The sequence below is a fragment of the Drosophila santomea genome, chromosome X (genome assembly GCF_016746245.2).
Source record: "Drosophila santomea strain STO CAGO 1482 chromosome X, Prin_Dsan_1.1, whole genome shotgun sequence".
In the NCBI taxonomy this organism is placed as follows: domain Eukaryota; kingdom Metazoa; phylum Arthropoda; class Insecta; order Diptera; family Drosophilidae; genus Drosophila; species Drosophila santomea.
In genome coordinates this window covers 17,800,929-17,823,989 of record NC_053021.2, presented here as the reverse complement: position 1 = coordinate 17,823,989, position 23,061 = coordinate 17,800,929, and the positions used below count along the sequence as shown (strand labels likewise).

At 41.4% G+C, this 23,061-nt stretch overlaps 2 protein-coding genes across 2 annotated transcripts in view; one reads left to right on the top strand and one right to left on the bottom strand.

Annotated features, from left to right (window-relative positions):
- Positions 1–23,061, bottom strand: part of LOC120455991 (midnolin homolog) — an 88,259-nt gene that overhangs the window by 28,970 nt on the left and 36,228 nt on the right. The window contains exon 3 of the mRNA XM_039642548.1: positions 11,480–11,561. The gene's annotated coding sequence lies outside the window, so the exon portion shown is untranslated. The remainder of the gene's footprint in view (positions 1–11,479; positions 11,562–23,061) is intronic.
- On the top strand, positions 15,173–19,063 carry LOC120455992. The gene is made up of 3 exons (XM_039642550.1): positions 15,173–15,277; positions 15,334–15,393; positions 18,758–19,063. The coding sequence occupies exons 1-3, from the start codon at positions 15,197–15,199 to the stop codon at positions 18,956–18,958; spliced, it is 342 nt and encodes a 113-aa protein (XP_039498484.1). The 5' UTR covers positions 15,173–15,196; the 3' UTR covers positions 18,959–19,063.

The window sequence follows — 23,061 nt, the reverse complement described above, 5'->3', positions numbered from 1 at the left end:
AATTTTGAAAAATGTTCAATTATAATTGCCATCGTGAAAATAGACAATTGAAGCCCAATGAATTTGAATTGCTTTGATTGAAATTAATGACAAAGATAAGCGCAGCGCAAGAAATATGAATTATCTGCAGATAGCTCGTTTCCACTATGCACTGTGGCTGCTTCAAGCCAGTGGAAACGCTTTCGTATGTTTATCTTGGCTGTGCCAAAGGTTTGATTAGCCATAAAAACTCACATTCGGTCTGGGTGTCGTTGTCGTTGTCGTTGTCGTACTTGTTCTATGATTGTATTTCCCCCCTCACTTTCCGATTTTACTCGACGTTTTATGGTCTTTCCCCCATCTATTCCATTTTATTCTGTTTTTTTTTTCTTTTTGGTTTTACGAGCTTTCGAATTTTTAAGTCGTAAAATGCATTTCAGAACAGCGAACGGCGACGACAGCCATGGAATCTTTTAAGGCCATGCTGATGGCATTAGCTTATTATTATTAATAATAATGCTGGGCCAAGTGCTTGATCTTTAAACCCTTGCTTATTGTGCCCGGCTCGCAAATAAAGTTTGTCCCTCCCCCCTCTCCCCTCCCCCCTCCACACTTCGAGTTCATTCCAACTCAAGTCAAGTCGAGCCCAATAAAATGTAATTAATTTGCAAAACTTTTCCCCCACACAAGCCAAAAGCCAATAAAGTAAGCCCAAGATCCTGGGCGATGGTGTGGGGCTCAGGATTTGCATGCCAGAGATGAGCCAAAAAAAGAAAGAAAATAAAAAAAAAGTTAAGAAAAAAGGACGAAAGGGGGGCAAACAAAAAGCAGCAAGGAACAGAAGCCAACAGCTGCTCGACATAAACTTATAAAAGCTGGCAAAACTCTCTAACCAAACGGAGGGGGGTGGGGAGGAAGGGGTTGCAAGTGGGGAAAGCACTGGCATTGCTGCATTAAAAAGTTAATAAAAGTGGAGCATGCCACAAGTCGTGCCGCAATTTGCGGCAGCTGCAGCTGCGTTCCAGCAAAAGGATATGGATATGAATATAAGTAATCCTAGTGCCAAGTCCTGTGCCCAGAATGTGTGTATAGCGCATAGGGGCAAGGGACGGCGAGATGAACTTGTTGCTCTTCAGGTGGCATAAGCTGCGACTTTTGCACTTGCACTTGCACTTGCTGCCACAGTGCCGTGCTATGCTGTACTGTGCTGCCTCCACCAAAAGTGGCAAACAATTAAAATGCTCAACATCCTGAACGACACCCCCCTACCCTCCCTCCCCCAGCAGCATCGACGTATTCAAGGAGTTTCGCAACAAAATAGCACGACAACAAACGCTTTCAATTCATGCGGAAAGGTAAGAAAACACAGAGGGGAGCCAGTCGCCAGTTGCAAGAATTACATCAAAGCAATTCGAGTGGAGAAATCGTTCCGAGAATGAATGTCACAAGAAAAACATCTCTGGCCAGAATTGAAAGCATTTACAAATAATAAAGAGGTAAAACTTTTGGCTAAATTTAATTATTAAAGAAACAAACACAAAACCGGAGGCATGAAGACTTAAAACTTACGAGTATCCTAAAAGCTGCTTCATTAGTCAGACTCATCCACGTGCCACTTAATTTCCACATAGAGCGCCGTCATAACGATCATCATCATCAATAAGCGTTAGTAAAGATTTGGCCAAGATTCTCCGCATCAGTCGTTTTGCCAGAACGAACACATTTCACTTCTGTCAAATATTACCCACATGGATTTATTTATCCGCATCCTAGGAGCCACACACACACACATCTATATCGCACTATACTATGGTATTACATGTGTGTGTGTGTGTGTTTGCGGGAAGTGCACATTTATATACTTAAGCCCTCGCAGATGGCAACTAAATGCAACTCTGCTGCCAAGTGGCGAGAGCTCACTTCCACTTGCGGTTTCAAGGGTTACTCAGCGGAGAGCCTGGAGAGCCAGGAGCCAAGAGGCCCCACTTTTGGAGCAAGCGGAGAAATCGGGGAAAAGCGGGTAACGTGGCTGTGCACTTTAAGTAATGCGGCCAATTGAAAATGTCGAACAAGTGCCACCAAACGCCAACAGCGTTGCAGCTGCCATCCAGCGACTGCAGCTAATTAAGAACGCATTAAAACGATTTGTGGGCCCTGGGCTGCCATTAGGTGGGATGGGTGTAGTGGGGCTTTTAAAGGGTCTCAATATTGTCAATCAATAAGTGGATTAAGCGACAAGCGATTATGCAACTGCGACTAAGCCGCATTCAAACGATGCAAAGTGTGTTGCATCATAAGCGAGGTAAATGCCATGAGAAGCGCAGAGAGGGGCGCTTGGGGAAAATAGCTCATAATTCCGCTAAGCTGATTAACGCCGGGCCATCGAAATCTTTGCGTTTCAAACACAAAACACAAGCGCGGAAAACACAGAAAGGAAAACCTGAGATGAGATTCGAGCGCTGTATTTGGTTTCCAAAAAGCGAACTGAGTTTACAGCACAATGAAAATGTATAAATTACGTTTTTGTTTAGCGAAACCGTGGACAATATAGCAGTATTTTCTTCAATAAACGATTTCGTGGACTTTGGGATTACTATGAAAATACAGCTAATACATATTGAATTTCAAATGAGTAATGTTGGCCGCTTTTACACAAGTATCATATTTAAGCACTTGCATTTCCAATGCGCTTTTATTTTGTGTTGAGCCTGTGAAAGTGTATATGTATTAGATTTCATCAATGAAATGACTAAGGCAGTCGAGTGAAAAATGGCAATATTGAATAACTTTAACCAGCAGAGACAAGTCGCAAAAACAAGAGCAAACAAACCAATCAGAGAGATTGCCATACTTCGCGAAGTAAGCTCATTGAGAAGCGCACAGAAAGGCTGCAAAGGCGACCAAACAATGCAAAAACTTTTCCCCGGCCATTAGAAATGTCCAACAACAAGTGGCCATCAAAAAACTACTTGAGAAGGAGCCAGAAATCAGGAGGCCGGCGAAACGACAACAAAAAAGGCTAAAAGTACAAAAATTCCCAAAAGCAAAAATGAACACAAAAAACAAAAAAAAACTTAAAAGCAACTTTCCAGCTCATGGCAAGTGCAAGTGCGAGAGTGTGTGTGTGTGTGTATGTGCACGAAAATATTTTCAATTACAAATTGTATTTTTCCGTTTAGATAAGCAAAATTTATGGCAGGACTCGCGTCCTCGATCGCTATTCTGTCCCGTCTCGGTCTGAACTCAAAGTTTCAGTCGCAGTCCTGCGGCAACAAACACTTTTGCGCTTGGTCGGCGTCGCAGTTGTAAACAAGGGGCAAATACAAGAGCGCGACGGAACAGCACGGAAAATGCCACCAAAAAACAAAAAAAAAAAATATTTATAAAAAGTAGGAGAAAAAAAAGTGGCAGCCGAGCGGACACCCAAGTAAAAACCCCAAGAAGACTGCCACTGCGACGACCGAAAGACGCCAAATAGAAGTTAAGAAAAAAAAGTGCAGCCAGAACTTGCAAAATGCGAAATCGAAAAGCGCAAGAAGCGCTGCGAAAAATGCTGGCTAGAAAGAGCAGAAAAGCGCGTTGCGACTGGAAAATACCCTGTGCTGCAAATATGTATCACAGTATAGATAGTAAGTGCATAATTATTGATTCAAGTTGATGTAATATATTTATTTCAATATGACATTCAAGTGATCCAGGTTTAAAGTTATTATAAAATGTTAAGGAATCCGAAACTGTTGCCCTGCATTTGACCTTCTCCAACTTCAACGGTCAAAGGAAGTGCAACGAGTGGAGACGAAGTAAAAGAGCGTACAGATTTACAGAGTATTTTCCGTCTACGTGCTTCCCGGTGGCGCCGCCAAATGTCACGTACGCAGACAGTGGCAGCCAGGAAGGAAGTGGGCGGAGTTCGGCCATGGGCGCGAGGGGGCGTGGCTGCAGGGTTGCCCTGCTCATATGACCTGTCACATGAATGGCAGTGCCAACTTAATGCGAAGGCAAATGCAACAAACTGGACAGAAGACGCAAACACTCGCCGACACATCCTTCTAGGGTTGTCATCTCTTCTTAAAAATAACTTATATGTACATATATAAGAAACAGAATATAGCCTCAATCAGCAGACTTCGATTTCCATTGAAATATATCAAAATTCGATTGTAAGGGTTGCCTGAGGGCGGACTTCCCCTCTTCCACTTGGCATCATCCATATTAACATAATTTCCTTACTTCATTTTCATACACGTTTTCACGCCAGGACACAAGTTTGTCTCTTGACTGGAACAAGAACAGTATTCAAGTAGCACATGAAGTTGTTATTACTGTTCCACCATTTCGCACTTCCTGTAATGCCAGCAACCCTGGACTATCTGTTTTGTGCCATTTTCGAGCATCTTAATGTGGGCAAACTTTAATGAGTTCGCTGACTTCTCGCCCGTGTGGTCCTTGTCCTTAAATAATGACTGCAAGAATCAGTCGCTAATAGTCTTACTGAGTCACACAGGCTCCCCTCGTACCCTTCACCCACTTAAGCGATCCACCCGGTGAGCGTTTGAAGCGTGTGAAGCCATCAAAAATGGAATTGACACGTTCTGCCGCCAGATGCACGCAAACAAAAGGTGTTCCCCGTCTCGTAGTCCACCTCCTCCACCCGTTTCACTTCTACATCATCATCATCATCATCTGCATCTCCATCTCCATCTTCATCATCGTCATCTTTCCATTCTTCTTCTTTCATTCTGCAGCCATGTGGCAGAGTGGTGACCCCGACGTCGTCTTATCATAATGATGACGTTTACATTTCAATTAACGGCGAACAACATAATTGCAGCAGTCAAATTATATAATTACACACAAACAACACGCGCACGCAAAACGAGAGCGACAGAGACGGCCGCTGCGCCGAGTGAAAGAGAGGCAGCACTCATTTGACTATATGCATTTGTGTGCAACGCGCACACCAACTATATAAACTATATTGCTATATATCAATATGTATACCTATCCCATTGAAGGCAGCTGCAAATGCAACGCAGGTGTTGCCCCATGTGTCAAAAAATAATCACTTTGAAATCACTTCAAAAATTCAGACAGCACAGATGAAATATGCGTGCAATAGGGACCGAAAGTTATATAGAGAGAGAGAAAGAGAGGGAGAGAGGGGGCTAGAAAGAGAGGCAAGTCCCAGGGCTCTGTCAAGTGTTCCGGGCATTATATAGCATGTTCGAGCCCCAGGTCGCAACTATACCTCCCCCATCCACCACCCCCCCCTCACAGCTCCCAATTGGACTGTCTTGTAATTTCATGTGAACATTCAATTCACCGAGCGACTTAAAGACACTCGCTCCTAAATGGACCACAGCTGCATTTCGAATCGATACTGGAAAAAAGGATCGCATTGAGAAGTGGAAACGTACGATCACCTGCATATGGCAGTTATACACATGCACCCCACTTTTTTCCAGTGCTAAATTGTAAATGTAAATGGCCAACAAAAAAAAATATTAAACTGACAACTTGACGGTTATGAAAAGTGAGATTTTTAATTATCGTTTCCGTGTCAGAGTCGAAGTCAAATAATTTTTCACCATTTTATTATTTTGTGTTCGTGTTTGAAGGAGCGGTACGCAATCCGAACTCAATTCCCACATTGAACCACCTGAGAACTTAACACCGCCGCGGTGGTGGGGGGGTGAAAAAAAGCCGGGAAATTAAAAAGGCGAAAAAAGAAAACACATTGAATTGTTTTCTATCGTGACACATGAGAGGCCTTCATAGGCTCGAGCGCGCTTGTGGTGCATAAGTTGCCATGCCACATATAATAATCTCTGCTGGCCGTAATTTATTAACGCTTTCTGTCCAAAAGCACCCCATCACCCCGCCAACCCCCTCATCCTATCCATCAGCTCCTCCATCATGCCGCTCTTGCGTGCCTCTTGCGGGAATGGCTGGCTGTTGGCGGTTTCGCTTTCAGCGTTTTATTTCAATGCGATTGAAAGCAAATTGAAAGCCGGCACCTGCCAGAGAGCACACGCGGCCAAGGAAACGAGCAAACCCATTTGCGGACTAAAATGGCCAGCGAATGGACCCACTCACACTGCGAGAAATTGTGCACCTATTTTCATGTGTCCCTATAATCACTCCATGCACTCACTCCTGGCATTGCAACCTCAGAGAACTGATGTTACAAATAAAAAACAGTTGAAGTTCGTTCTTTTTTTCTTTGTGCAGCTTTCAATCAAACTGCTTGGTGGGATTTGATGAAGCGCACTAAACAAATAACGCCCCGGCAATATTTCATTAAAAACTTAACGGTCTAACAGCACAAAGTGCTTTGGGGCAACACGGTGCGACTTGAATGGGGGTGCACAAGGGGCACGAAGGACGAAGGACGAAAAGGGCTTACAGGTAGATAAAAAGCCATTGGCTAATGCCCCATTGGCGTGTGTTGTGCACTGCCAAAGGCTGGCATTTGATGGAAACAACACAAGATGCACTTTAACCGGGCCAAAGAAGCAACATGCTCGCTGATGGCCACCTAATGTGATCCTAAATGCCCTTAAAAGTGATTTTAATTGCCATCGCAAATTTGTGCAAGCCTTCTATAAATATGGGTTAAACTTCCATTAGACTGTGAATTATATGCTTAGCAACTATATATAATTATATGCAATTTTTTGCATTTATTTCTCCACGTGGGCGGCTCTTGCATTTCGGAATTTCCTTGCTTGCATTGCACTCCTTTGTTATTCTCAATATTTTCCAGTTTAATTAGTTTGAAATTACACAGCTAATAAGCGAGATGAAAAATGCATGAAAATAATTTTTGCTGCATGTTCGCGTTTGAATTTTCAATTTGCCGTTTGCTGAAATTGACAGTTAAATTATTATTATTATTATTATTATTATACTTGTTAGTTGACTTTAACCGCCATTGGTTCGCTGACCAGGCTTTTGTGCTGATATTATTGTTATTATTATTCTTGTTTGGGAGCTGCGACATTTTCGATGTCAAATTGTATATTTTTTGCTGTTGTAGAATTTATGGTAAATTAAATTAGCCTGATTGCTATATGCATTTATAATGGCATCACTTCAATCCAAAGCCATCCTGTGTGCAATAATAAATTAATGAAAAAAATTGTTTATTACTTTCATTTCATTTGTCCGGCACTCATTCCCCTACCTCCCAATTCCAAATGAAAATGCCTCAGAAATTTCAATAAAAATTTTATGTTATAATTATAGGCCAAAGACGGACGAAGTCAACGAATGCATAATAAAAATTAACGCTATTCTCCCCTTCAAAAAGAAAGGAAATTCCCGGGTTTGTGTTTGTGTTTGGGTCACCATTTTTCTATTAGACAAATATGAGTGGGGAGGGGTGAGAGAAAGAGGGAGAGGAAGAGGGAGATGGCATGTTCGTCATGTGCGAGTGTAATAAATTTGATTAAAAACATATACAAACAAACGCATAAACGAGATCCAAGACCAAGTCAAGGTGGAAGCCAAAAAGCAGGAGGGGAGTTGGCCACACATATGGGCCATCATACGTGACCGTCGATGGAATTTCGGGGCGCGTCCCCCTCTCTCTTTCTCTCCGTCTCTGGCCGTCTCTTTCGGCATCCAGCTGAGACAACACACATAAAAACGAAGATAAACAAAGGCGATGGAGGTAAGTCGACGTTTAAGGAGAGTTGGCATGCAATCAAAGCTCACGATCTGGGAGCTCTGAGAATTTTCCCCAAAATAGTTGGCACTGCGCCACACAAACCGAATAAAACGACCATTTTTCAAGTTCAAAATTGATGAGCTATATGTCACTCCAATCACTATTTCACCATTTATAACCTAGATAATGCCACGGAAACAAGTATCGAGGCACAGAATTGAATATTCCATAAAATCCGCTTAACTGATATACTCTTACGACGCGTGAAGAAGGAAAGCAATAAAATGTATTAAATTCAGCAAGTAACAAACAATGTTAAATATACAATTTCTCCTTACCCACAATCCCTCAACCCCAAAAAAAGAGTTTCCTGTTCCCAAGCGGCGAGTACAGAAGAAAAGCCCCAGCGAAAAAAGGAAAAAACGCATCGAACACAGTTAAGTGTGGCCAAATTAATGGACATCGAATGAAGTTGACCGGCTGTCATAAAGCGTTCATAATTACTTTTCACACCAGGCGGCGGCAAACCGAACGCGTGACTAACGAGTGCGAGGAGTGTGCAACTTGGGGCAGAGGGGAGCTTGGAGCCCGTCAGAAAGAGAGGGGAGCAGAGGGGCATAGGTGACCCCAAACAAGCCCACAAACAAACAGTCGGCAAAGAACAGAAAAAAAATAGAGGAAAAGATAACAAGGGGCATATTACAAATAAACAATCATAAATTTCTATAAATTCTAATTGAAAGTGTTGCGAGGTGCGGGGCAGATTGAGGTGATGTTTATATTTATAGGCTTAGAGCGTATTGCGCACGACATTTGTTTATTTATGGCGACTGACAATAAAATTTAATAACTTTGACACAATTTAATTAATTTCGATATTCCAATATGACAAAATAAAAAGAAAAAAAAACAATATGTAAAAAGCAGCGGGCGAACGGAGCAAACAAACAAAATGTGCAAAGCCAAACAAAAGTCAACACGACATTTTATACTATACCCATACGACATTGCGAGTTATAGGCAAACATATTTATGAAAATAAATTTTGTGCATTTCGGACTATGTTTTTTTTTTTTTTTTTTTTTTTTTTGTGGTACGCTCCTGTGTCACATGCAAAGGAAAATTGAATTAAAATTTACCAAGTTCAATTTACAAAACTAGTTTTGACCAAAAATAAACGTACTAGTTGAAAAAGGATACTGGCCTTTTTTCATTATCAAACAGTATGCATGCAATGGAAATTCCATCCGATTCAAATCAAATCGACTAAATTGAGAGCTTTGAGATATTCAAATCGAAAGTGAAATTGATTTGTCCTGTTCAAACTGACAGTTGAATGCATTTTTTTGTGGACAACCACCACCAGGCTTTAAATAAGTTAAAATAAGAATAATTATGCCAACGAAAATTCTTTCACAAACCAAAACAATTTTGAAAAGCAACCAGCAACCAGCAATAGCAACCATCGTGCAAAGTTAACAAAATGTGTAACGCCCCAGCAGAAAACCAGTCAAATTGACAGAGTTATTATAGTCTTTATGTGTCTACAAACGGATGTGTGTGTGCGTATGCTGCTGGCCAGTGGCCACCAAAAAACCGCAATTGAAATGCAAAATATTGCCGACATATAAATACGAGAGTGTATGTGAAAAAAGTCAAAATGCAATGATTGAAAAATGAAAAAGCATAGGGGAAAATATTAATTTTGAATGCCTGGCCTGGACTGGCCTGGCCAGTGAATTGCGTGCCGTCTATCTCTCTTTTTCACCATAGCTTTTTAAATTGTGACAACATAAAATAATTGTTAAAGTCCACAAATAACAATAAACAAGCACACAGAGTGCAGGAGCAGAAGCTGCAGAAGCAAGAGCAAAAAGCAATTTGCAATGCACCAAAAACCAAAAACCGAGGCCCAACTCCATTGGGTATACTCTTTGTAAGTGAAAAAGAGAGAGAGAGGCAATGAGAGAAAGAGAAAGAGAGAGAGAGGGAGAGAGTGTGCCTGTGTGTGAGGTAAATTTATTGATTTCCATATATTTATTTGTGTAAAATGCCATAAATTACAATTATTTAACAGGGCCGGACGGATGAGTCCGACGGACGGGCCGTAAAGTCAACGCGCCAGCAAACGGACACTCGCTCCACCCCCACCCCCTCACTCAATAGCCCCCCTTACACCCCCCCCTTGGGCCACTGTGTAGTTGGGTCAGTAGTGCTGCTGTTGCCACTGCTGTTGCATAATTTGTTGGCCAAATTGCAACTCAACAAGCCAGGTACGTAGACGGTCTACGTTCGGAACGGACATACATACATATGTACATATATGCAAACAGGCAGAGGAGTGAGAGCCAGGCTCATCAAATATGCAAAATTCTGCAAGTCCTTGCAGCAATTGCAATTAAGGATGAGCTGCCGGCGAGGCGACTACAAGGCAAATCACAGATAATGAAAACTGTGACTCATGGTGAGTGTTACTTAGTGCCCAATTAGTTGGTGTTAATGAATAGATGAATGCTACAAACCCAAGCTACTTATTCTCAAGTTATGTGTGCAAAAATACTATGTTTCATTTGTAAATATTGTGCTGTTTGATTTAAGAATTTATTTAGGAACTATGCCAACTATAGTGCTTAATAAGGTATAGATTATTCATTATTCTTTGACTAAATGCAAATAAGAAATCACGATATGCGGTTAAACTCCTTATCATGTGGCTTCCATATTAGGCATTTCCCAATCACCGAATCATCAGGGGGAATTCACTCAGGCATCTCCAATCGACAAAGGAGCTTTCCACCCACTTTTCCCCATCCCATCTCATCCCATCCCCATTCCCTTTCCGCCTGCAGTCTCGCATTCCTGACCCTTCTCCAGCGCCAGGATGGCTGCAGGACTCGCTCCCCATTGAGCATTCAGTTAGCAAGTCCTGATCAATCGCTTGGTCATTCGTTGGCATTCGCCATTCGCAGGACTCGCTCAGTGCCTCAGTGTGTGTTTGGACTATTATGTCCGGAGCTTATTAACTGCGGGTCTCGCAAATGCAATGCAAATAAGCAAATTTGCAATCAAAAGAACGATTTTCATATTTAAGATCGCATGCAGCAAGTGCAGCTCGGTGGGGGAAAGGGGCGTAGATTGCGTGCGGCGGGGCAGGGAAAATGTGCAAGGAAGGAAGAGGGGTTGTCTGTGAAACGGGGCGTGGCTGGAACAGAGGCATGCACTTAATTTGGCAATTGTCTCTGCACAAACACAAACACAAACGCACAAGATATGTATGCGTACAAGCGTATTGCCTGCATGTATTTATGCATGTTTGTGTGCGAGTATCTCGTATCTCCCCCCGTTCATCTATCGTCCCCCGCACCACTACCACCGCATTTCCACCCACACGACCACACAGAAGAACTGCCCGTGTGTGTGCGCGCCTGCCTTTGTCATTAATATTAATTTCGTGTTTAATTTATTGTAATTTACGTGCATTTGATAAATCGTGTTATTATAATCAGTTGACTGGAAACGTGAAGAAAGGACAGGCCATGAAATACACTGAATGGCACTCAAACCTTAAACTCAGAAAGCTGTTTTCCTTATATCGAGGCTGTTATTGCTTCAGTAAAACCCAAGCACAATATTTCTAAAACTTCAAATTGTCGAGTTCATATTGCTTTTGTGCAATTTTAGTTTTAATTCGTTTAATTCCGTTTTGTAATGGCTCATCAAATTGACAATTTCTTTCAATGTATGTAGCAGTTATCTGACTAGATGGTATGGGATTTCTACCCAAATGCCAACGACAATTGCCTGGGCTCTATTATTCGATGGACTTACCTCTAAGCCAACTCCCACTTCGGCAAGTATTACGCGGATTCCTTTAACTTGTAGACTTCTGAGAACAGGAGCGCTTTAAAAACTGCAATGAGAAAAAGAAATAAAAGTTAATTATTATGCAAAGTAATTGTTTCTAAGGGTTAAAATTAAAACACATAAATAAACAGAGGAAACAAAAGCATAAAGGATTCATATCAGCAATTGGCATTATAAAACAAATAATTTTTAGTATAAACCATAATTTAGTATTTCTCTTCAGCCCTATGTAAGCTTCAAAGCTCTAGCTTACGCAGAATATCGTACAACACTCGATACCAGCCAACTAATATTTATGAGAAGCGCATAGAAAGGACCAAAAACCACTTGAGTGGAATTTCGAACTGAAAGGATGGACGTGGGCGGATGGGGGGGAGGGGGTTACCCCGGGTGATGTCGGGTAATGTCGGGGCAATAAACATTTGGCTCTCGTGTGCGAATGGTGTGGAATGCTTGAGGACAAGTGTCGCATAAAGGAATACACCATACACCCTGCCACCCAACTTTGCAGTGTGGAATGCATTTTTATAACGAAATAATTATATTTATGCCACGGTCGCGAGGGGCGAATGTGCATTGGCCATTGCACAGAGCGCATTCAAGTCGAAGTAATGCAAAAAGGCGAATCGCAAACCCGATTCCGATCCCCCTTTGGAAATCCACCCCCAATCCCCTCTCGATTCCACTGCTTCTGCACATAACGGCATCCATTACACGCAACAACAAAGCCAAAATGGCGTCTGGGGCGACAATGTGTTGCACGCGTGTGTGTGTGTGTGTTTGCTGTGTGTGTGTGCGAGTGTGTTTGCGACGCTTTGTGTCTGTATTGTCGTTGAAATTATTTTTATTATTTTACACAATTTTTATATGGAAAGCCAACCAAATGCGATACACAGAAAACGAGAAAGAGAAAAGAGAGCAAGGCGAAAAAAATGAACTTTTACAGCCGGGCATAAATATTTAGTATATGGTTCTTGTTGCTGCATGTTTATATTGTTGTATTTAATGAGATTTTTGAACTTTTCCCCGCCATAAGCGCCTTAAGCGTTTACTCTCGCTCTGCGAAAACACTTTACAGAAGCCACAAAATGGAAAGCAAAACACGAAGCATTCAAGAAGTTTTTCTTTTTGATGTCTCCAACGCGCGGGGGAGTGTGAAAATTGAAGCTGGTAAATTTCCTGCAAATGCAGGATATTAAAATGCTTATTTGAAAAGCAATAAATATTTTGTGGTGTGAGACGTGAAGCGTTTTCGTAAATTGTGCAACCAGAGATTAATTTACATTAGTTTTATTTTCTTTACGAATTTTTACGAACTCAATTTATTCCCCTCCACATATCTTAATGCCATGCGTTTCACCTTTTAATATCTTAATTCCAATCGAGATATGCCACTATCTTCACATCTAAATGACTTCAAATTGCATTATTACCATCCATAAATTCCAAATCGTATTCCCATAATCATGAAATCAATTTATTGTCATCACATTTAAGCCCATTAGTTTGAGACTCGATAAGATCTCCGATCCTAATCTCAAATGCATTTGTCATTCCCCAAAATCGAATCAGAGCAGATCGAAGACCAGTTTTCAAACCGTTTCGATTTGGTTTCGGTTTCGGTCTCCGATTTTCCCATCTTGTGTGGGTTGTTGTGCAACCCACCAGCCGGATCGCATAAAATAATAATAATGATAAAGGAAAACCGGTGGCTGAGCGGGCATCAAACGCAGACTTTGACTCCAACGCATTCATTAGTTCTCATTAGGAGACAAAACATTTCGAATCGAAACTCGCATCTGAACGATAAACAAAACATTTTTCACCCGTGCGATGGGGACTGACTCTACCGGTTTATTGGCGTCTCTAATGAACCTCTATTAATAAATAGAAAAGGAAATCTTTACATATCAAAAAAGTCGCCACAGAAATACTTATGACATTGTCAAACCAAATATTGTAGCTATTTATACGATTTGGGTGGTCATAGAAATCGAGCGATAAATTTAGAATCGAGTGGGCTGTGCAAAAGAGGTTAAGCTTCGGCTCGATTTATTGTTGATTGAATGCTCTAATGGCAAACAAAATAGGATTATTAAGTTACGAGTAATGTATACCGAAACGCACAACCATTACAAATATCGACATAAGTTCGCTTTCCAGTTTGAAGTCCAGAACAAATACACCCTCGACCTTAGCTGGAAAGCCAACCCGGTCAATTAAAGACCTAGAAATGCATAATTTCCCATTTAGCCCATTTATGAATTATGCAGCTGAAAGCGGGGGACGCCAAGCGGGCCAAAGGAAAATACCCAAAAGGGGTGGAATGTGGATATGACATAAGCGTTTAAATATTTCAAAGGAGCGACTCCACTTCACTCGACTCGCTGGCGTGGGCGAAAAGCTCTATAAAAACAAAACGAAACCAAATATAAGACAAATGCAGGCCCGTGGCGAAGTTTTCAGGGGGTTTGGGGGAGGGGGCGCTGTGGGGCACAGTGTGTGGGGAAAGGCAAAGCAAACATGTGACATATGCGGCAATTAATGCCGTTAATTATTAAAGTTAACACCCAAAAGCGACATGCACAAGTCAAATAAATAAACACGCAGCAGGGAACGAAGTCAATGGCTCTTGGCCAAAGCCAAAGCCAAAGCCAAAACCCTATATACCACAAACACACATACATATACATACATCCATATACTATGCGACCGAACCCCCTGGAAAAAACCCATAAAATGCCAGCCCCCCTGCACAAACGCCCCAACAATTAAGGACAATGCGTACTAATTTCAAACGAAAACTCCAACGTGGCCAACTGAAAGCGAAGCGGAAAAGAAAGCACAAAAAAAGCCACCAAGAAATTTAATCAAAATTACTGAAATAAACACCGAAGTTCCCGATATCCTATAATTAAGCTTACTTAAAAATATTTACAATCTACGTTTTAGTTTTGGAAATATTTCATTAGAGAACTGATTTCAGGGAAACTGATAAATATTCAAAAGCTATATTTTATTTTTTAGTAATAATTACTAATTGTGTAAGTCAAAGCTTCAAATTAATTATTGATTTTAAATACATTTAAATTACATTTAAAAGATTGTAACCAAAACAGTATGTGATGTATGTATTTTCCAGCAGAATGAGGCCTAATCTCTCTCCCAAAAGTCGCGGCAATAATGGTTTTTATTTATAAACTGCCACAAAGGAGCGAAATGGGAAAAGTGTGGAAGTGGGGGGGAACGTGGGGATCTGGCTTAACCCATGCGTGCCGCAAGATGAAGAAGAAGCCTGTTGGGGCAGGACAGTTGGCACATAAATAATTTACACACCCGGCCCTCGATTCGCCGTCCTGCTGACATAATTTCTCCCTCTTTCAGCCAACAAAAAATATATGGCAGGGTTACTCACAATTAGGGGCATGCCACTTTTTTTTCACAGGTACGGGGGGAGTGGGGTTTATATGGGGTGGATATTTTTTTTTTTTTGAGAATATGGGGGCGGATTCGGAGGGCGAACGGTTGACAAGGGCAGTGCAATGCATAAGCAAACAAAACTTTGGCAATTTTGTGCAACTTTTTGGCTTCCACATTTTGTATAGAAAGCGCTTTTTTCTCCCTTTGTGTTTTCTGTTTGTCCGTATGTGTGTTTCTGGGTGTGTGTGTGTCGAGGAAATTATGTTTTTGGAAAACAGGAAAACCTGGGCAAGTTTTTGGGGGCAGTACAACGCAAAGACGATTGGGGAGCCCGAGGAAGAGGTAATCCCATTTTAGAATAAGCTTTGCTTACGTCAAATCAAGTTCAACTTTTTCAGAGGCTGCACAATCGAGTTGAGCTCATATCAAGTCGCCGATCGACTCAAACTTTGCTTAGAGTAAGTTGAGCTAAAAATGCCTTAAAAAGAGGTCTGTTTCTATTGCTATTGATATTTGGGGAAGCTTTAACAGTTTAACTGCTTGGAAATTGATGAGAACCTTTTAATATCCAACTCGGAGGTAATTTGCTCTAAATATTCAGAAGATTAGGCAGCATTTCGAATTTTTCACACCCACTGGGCAGACTCTGTTTCGTTTTGCACCGTTTCACAGTATATTATTTTTGTTTTTGTTGAAACGTTTGCCACTTAACGGGCACATTAAATGCCAATAGGGATCGCGGGTTTTTCTTCTTATTTTTCGGGGGAAGGAGTGAAAATGTGGGGACAATGACGATGAGCATATGATTTTCAATTTTTGCCACAAATCCAGACAAACACACTCAGACTAAACTTTCTGGTCTGCCCTGTTCGCGAATAAAGTGTCAATAGTGCACTCGAAAAAATTCTGTAGATAAAGACATTAAAAATATTATAAAACTTTATTAAGATTAATGCATATATGGACTTATGAACTTTATCAACAGACATTGCTTCAAATGGCATTTTATGTTGCAGATATGTATGTCATCAGGCACTCCTTTTTTTTTAAGTGCAGCTTAAACTTCGTGGCAACTCCTCCGACCGCCGCCCACTAACGGCCACGCCCCCAGCTGCCCCCTCTGTGAACCGTTAAGCGCCATTAGGCGGCTGTGCAGACATTAAAAACAGCTGCCATCGTCTCCTGTTTTCCGCTCTTGTTGTTGTTGCCGTTGCTGGTGAGGCAGTTTTTTTTGGGGGGGATGGGTACGGGGGGAGAGGGAGACGGGGAGCAGGGGGACAAGCGACGGGGAGCGGCACAGAAATTGCCTGTTTATATTCGCAGCGACAGCAAATTTTATTATTATTTTTGTTCTTGACAACGACAACGGGCAACGGAGGAGCAGCAGGCACAACAACATTGCCAGCAAGGCAGGACACCGATTTTTTGAGGGTTTCTCTGAAGGCAGAGGGGAGGGGAGGGGTGGATGGTGTGCTGTGGTGTGGTGTGGCAGTAACATGTCCCGAAACCAAATACAGGGTGTGGCCATGGGGTGTATTAGTTGGCAGAGTCGCACGACATTAAAAATTGAGTAGTTTCACATTTCATTGAAATAAATTTATACCAAAGAAATATAAAGATTTTTAGGTATGAATATTACATACTAGTTACAATTACACATTAGCAACTTTTTAACTTTTAGTTATACTTATAAAAAATGCTTTACAGGATATCAGCAAGCTCTTAGCTGAACTCTAGAAAGATATATTTCCCAAACAAAAACTAGTTTCCCATTTTATTTTCCTTTTTGTTTTTCTGCAAATTTTGCATTTATATTTCGAGGGAAGCAAATCAAAATCAAAGTTATTTGGTTGTTGTCCGTTGAATGTGTATTGCCGCATAGACACAATTCACATCGATGACAGGGGCTCCACTTGCCCCTCCCCAACTCCAACATTTGGTCAGCATGGGTTAATGTTGCGCCGACGCACTGTGCTTAGAAGATTTTACTTTGCTTCGATTTGGTTACTTTTTCTTTTCATTTTTTTTGGTCGCCGACTGCGCGCCTCCAATTAAAGAATAATTCATTTCAATTGAAGTCAATCAAAAGAAATTATTTCACGCTTAATCAATTAGAGAAGATGAGGCTCCAAGCAGCGTACAAAATGTGGCAAAGAGAAACCCCAGAGCCAGACACCCCCAAACAAAGAGGAATGTGTGCTGTGTTGTGTGCCGTACTGATTTTTCACTTGAAAAAAAAAGAAGAAAATAGCCGAAAAAACGCGGCAAACAGAACGATTCCGAACGATCCCGAACGATCCTCATCATTATGATATATGGGGCAGACAGACGGAGACGAAGGGGCACTGACAGTCATCACTTGAGCTTTGCTTTTAGTTTTCGGAATCCAAACAAATTGATTTCGCCGAGGGTGTTGAAATGCCGGAAAGTGCCACTTGGAGCCCCAAAGATAAGCTTATGAAATGTATGGGATTTTATATGGCAGCCTAAGTAGCATTTCTCTTCTCGAAACGAAGCCCAAACTTTTGAGGATCATGTGCCATAATCAGGGCTAGATTTACGACTCCAGTCGCCAGCTGGAAAGTGAATTAAACTCAAGATGCCGCACTTGAGTTACGATTGGATAAGTGATTTAATTAGTTCGATTTGATGGAAAAGCGGAAGAGCGATATTAATAGGGGCATTGTTCGGAACATGGCATCATATATCAAAAAACTGAATTAATAAGCGCTGAAAAGAAAGCACTTGATACATTAGAAAACCTAAAAACAAAGTAGACACGACTTAAACGTTTGAAATAAATTGTTTGCTGTAAAATCGCTTTTTTTATATTTTATAGTATTATTAACATTGTATGGAAAACCAACTCATCCATTCAGAACCCACTAAATCGTTAAGAGAAGAAAAGAAAAACTGCTGCACATGTTTCTACTTAACAATGCCGTTTTCTCTTATTTCGCAATCCAAATATAGCGCATGTTTAAAAATTACAAATTAGTTGGAAATATAATGCCATTACGTTTCGTTTGATTCCGTGCCGCCAGAGGGCGCCACCGCATCGCGGCACAGGCACTACGTAAACGAATCTCCTAAAAGCAGCCGCAAGATCTTATAAAGTATTTATAGTTATATATGTATATGGAGAGCAGGAGTGGGAGTGGGGATGTCGTAAACAATTTTTGCGCTTACGCAACGCCCACCCAAGTGGCGACACCAGACAGACGAGGGCGGTGTGTCAGAAAGGGGGCGTGGCTGGGGGCAGGGAGGCAAGCGTCGCATTAATTTGTCATTTTGCGCGTGTGTTGACGACGGGCAAATATAGAGAGGCAAGTGCTGAAGGGGAGAAGTGGACGGAGATGGAGATGGAGAGGCAAATGGCAAATAGAAGCCACATCAAGTGGCATGCCGCACACACATCCACAAACGAAGAAAAAATGTATGTTTCTTAAAATCGCAAATTTGAATAAATATATAGTAACACAATTATAATACATACATATGTATGTACATCAATCGAAATATAAACGAATATAATCGAATATAAACATTATAATGAATTGTACACTTGTTTTATATCAGTTTTATCAAGTGAATATTCTTTAAATTATTAAGTCTGGCAAAACCAAAGTTCATATTCATATTTCTAATATAACTCAGATTTTTTTTTCTGTGCATACACACTTACTGAAAACTTTTGTTTCTGCTTACGCGCTGCACAAAAAAATTGTCACTTTTCCCCTTTTTCATATACATATACACGTACATACATATATATTCTTTTCTATCTATTAAAATTCCTTTTTTCGCCGACTTCTTTCACAGATTTTGACTTTCGCGAAGGGAAGAGCTGAAGAAGAGGCATCCGAGGCGAAAAAAGTGTCACAAAACTTTTATGGTGGCCATGACACGTTGGCGGTTGTTGGGCCCCACCACTACAAAAACCCCCTTTTGGCGGAAATCCCCTTCCCGACCCTTCGTTGCGGTGGCTGCCACTGCTACTTCATTTGCCTGTGCGCTCATTAAAAAAGTTGCGACACATACAAATGCATACACTTGGCGAAAATGAGTAGTGAATGGGCTGCGGCAGCAAAGAGGTGAGAGAAGGTGAGATTTGTGTTGAAAGATAACTAGTAGTGCAAATAAAAAGTAATTAATATTATCACTATTATAATTATACCACAAATTGTTCCGACAAATTCTTTAAAATATATGCCACTTGCAGAAAATGAATTTCTCATTGTGTGCACAATATTCGCCACCTGCCACCTTCCCTGCCCTCCAGTTAACCAATTCTCTAGACAAAGTCAACACGTTTGCCTGCATGTCAAGTGCCAGTCAGTCTGTCGGCTTCTCCAAGCTTCTTTTCCCCATTTTCCATTTTCCATTTCCCATTTCCCAACCAGTTTTCCTCCCCCTCGTACTCCCAAAACACTTTTTGGCCAAATGAATGTCAAGAACGAGTGAAAATTTGCGCTTAAATGCAGTTGAAACAGGAGCAAAAGGAAAAACTATGCACGAGGCCAGCGACCTGTCGCCATTTTTGCATATTTTTCGAGGGTGTAAACAGAAATTTGTCAGTTCATGTTGGGCGGACAGCACCACTTCTTCCTCGAACTTTGGTAACTTTGGGGTAGCCGCTCGCATTTTGGTCATTACACACACGAGCCGAGGAGCGCTGGAAAAAGGCTTAGGGAAGCCAGTGGAGCGTGGTCACCTGGGGGAATTCCCGGCAGTGAACGCACCTGCGGTGCACAGGTGAGTCGGCACACCAGCTCGGCTGAAAAAATGCGAAAAATAACATAGCAGATAGTTTCATGTTTTTGGTTTGAACGCAAATTTTGATAGTATTTAAACAGAATTTTCAAGTTTAGTTTAAGGGCAGTTGAGTGAAAGTTAGCATACTTTTGTTAGGCCAAACTGAGTGTCCTATGCCGATTGATATTCTACGTTTTATGCCTTATGAGGAAATGGAACATAATTCTCCAGGCCACTTGTGTTTTATGTTCTCCGCGCGGAAACTTAAAAAAATATTAAATGAGATTAACAAATTATCGAAAATGCCATTAAACTGTTAATGGAGTGGAATTTTGAAACATCTTCGGGCCAGAGGCATAAAATCTAGAAAAACGATAGGCGAAGATGAATCTCAGTGCTCTTGGCGCGCTTCATCAAAAATGGGCGGCCGTGTATATATACATATATATGTATGTAAATGTATATATAGAAAGGCAACCATTTGGCAGTCTGACTGCCGCCAGTGGCCCTATAAATAGTCCAGATAACACTAAACCAGGCAATCAGCTTAAGGCGAACCTCTTATCTTAATGTGTCGTCGTCGTCTCTGAAGTTCGCGAGACATTTTTGCTAATTAAGCTGTGACCAAGGGAGCCAAAGGGGGCGTGGCAGCCAGCAGCAGCAGCAGCAGCTCCTTACTCACATTAAAAATGTCGCCCAGACATTAGCATTTTTATATGGCGAATATTGAGAGAGGGAGCTGGAGCTGGAGCTGCAACGACGACGGCGACGACTAGAACGACAACGAGAACGACGAGTTTATCTGGTCAGAGTTTATGTCTGGCAGCGGTCACTACTTAGTCTGATTATTGTTATTATGGCGTCGTAGTTTTCATAAATTTCCAGCAAGTTATTTTCCCATAAATTCCTGCAGGACACGCTGCCAGAGGTACGATGTCACAAACTGAGGGGCCTGAGGGGCAGTGGCAGTGGGAGGGGCAGGGGCAGGGTGGGCAACAACCAGGTAAATGACGACGACAGCAAATGACAGACGAAGGTGGGAGGAGACAGGTGGTAAAGGTTGTCCTGTCAAGACCTAGACAACTAACGAACCAAGGAAATAACAACTAAAAAGACGGTGACTATGGCAAATCTCTTGGCAGGACAACAACAGAAACCAACAACCAACAACAAACAACCAGTAACCAGAGATGGGAGCCAACAGGGTATTTCCCACAAATGTACTTGGTATCACAACGAGGTACAATAACATCATCATGGTTTATTAAAATTTCACGAACTGCACTTTGGATGTACGTGGAGTTTTCCCCTACTTTTTCATTATGTATTTAACCGCCTGCTGCCTTGAAACTTTATGTTCCAAGGAGGCTATATAGTTTCACTGGTACCTATATACACGAAATTGTACCTAAGGTACATATACCTAGCTTATTTGTGTTCTAATGAAGGAATATCATCTTTTTACAAATTGAACCTACGCCAATAGCTCAGGATATCATTATTACAAGTTAATTGTTAAGTAAAATTAAACTCCTAGTCATAGCATAGACACTTAAGCGTCGCATTTTTCCAGCTTTCTCGTTGAAATGAATGGATATACCCCTTCTATGCCATATAGAGTACAAGAAAAATTGTACCTTCCTCATCTCTGGGAATAACCAACAAACGACGCAATGTCGAGACATGTGCAATGTGCAATGTCCTTTGGGTATACAATTTAAATTGGCATTCCACATGACAATATGTGTGGCAAAGTGAACGAGCCAACAGACAGGTGGCTACCAGCTACCAACTACCAGGTACCAGGTTCTTAGCCGCAGGAAAAATACGAGAAAAATGCGGGGCGAAAAAAATGAATTGAAATGACGAAAAATAAGGAAAAATAAGCATTGCGCATCGCACAATCAGAGTTGATAATTTCTTTGCCGGTAAAGAGCGTTCAATTATCGCTTAAATGCAACCGGCACCCAGTAAACAATGAATTAGTAATGAGTTGCCCGCAAAGCGGATTTGTTAGCGAATCGATTGTTCGTTGCCTTTCGGCGCTGGCTTTTTCAAGTTTTTGCTGAAATTAGTTTTCCCATTTTTCCCATTTTGTTTTAAACTTTTATGAAGTGTGCTGCAGCAGGCAGAAGTAAAAGTGAAGGCAGTCCTGGCGGAAATTACGCTACCGTAAAGTGATTATGTTCAAGAATTTAATATTGAACTATTCAGTTGAGCTATAGTAATAAAATGCTATACAGATGCCCTTTAAAATAATGAACACGCTAAACATTCAATTTTACATAATCAATTTATGAGAAGCAAAGCTAAAGCTGTTATAAGTTTAATTATGAAAGAAAAATCTTTTAAATGGCACAAAATTAATCAAGGGGCAATCAAAAGATTTAAACACATTTACTGAACACCTAATTAATGCTTTTAATTGGTATTTGAAGTATATTTCCTTAACGTTGGCTTCATAAAATGCAAATTTCCAATAGAGACAGATTCCTGGAATACCTAATGTGTGTGTGTGTGTGCAGAATCTTCAATAAAATCATTATACATATTTCGCCATCATGCAACTTTTAACCTTCAGTTGAGCCATTAAAACTGGTTCGTTCGGACGGACACAAGGGCTCCTGCAGAAGTCCAGTCATCATCAATTCCGTCATCTCTGATCTCTGGGGCATTTTAATGCATTCCCCAGCGCGCTGATTATTATGAAATGTTGTCGCTGTTGTCATTATTATTGCTGAAATCATCGGACCACTTCTCCTCCGGCCCCATGCTTTTTACTGGCTGGTTTCTCTGGGTTGTTCTCCTTATCGCGGTTGCATCGTCATCGGATGTCTTGCAGTTCCCATCGTCGCCGGGTAAACAAAGCACAGGGAACAACTCTGGCCCGCAACGCTTCGATGGCGTTTTGTAGCCTGTTCCGCTGTCTGAGCCGACTCCTTTTTTCTCCGGCTACCGATGTCTCTACCCTCTATATACAGATGCCCTATCCCTATCCCCATACCCATCCCTATCCCTATCCCTGCATATCGCATCCCTTTTTCCTGCCCTTCGCCTGGGTCGGCTATCAATTTTAGCACCTTTTGCTGGTACTCGACGCTTCGGGTTGCGTTTCGCTTCTTATCTCGGTGTTGTAGCTACACAAATGCTTCCACCTTCAAAGAGTCCATCAAGATCCCACCATTAACATCACCATGGGCTTCAAACATACCCTTAAGGCAGCTCAACAAATATAATTAAATATAATATAATTAGCTAAGAGCTTCGCTTCTCAACGTTAAAGTTAAAAACTACATTTGCACTTAAATTGAGTTAAAATATGGTTCAAAGGTATAGCTAGCTCGGGAATTGATTTATTCCAGTTGGTAAAC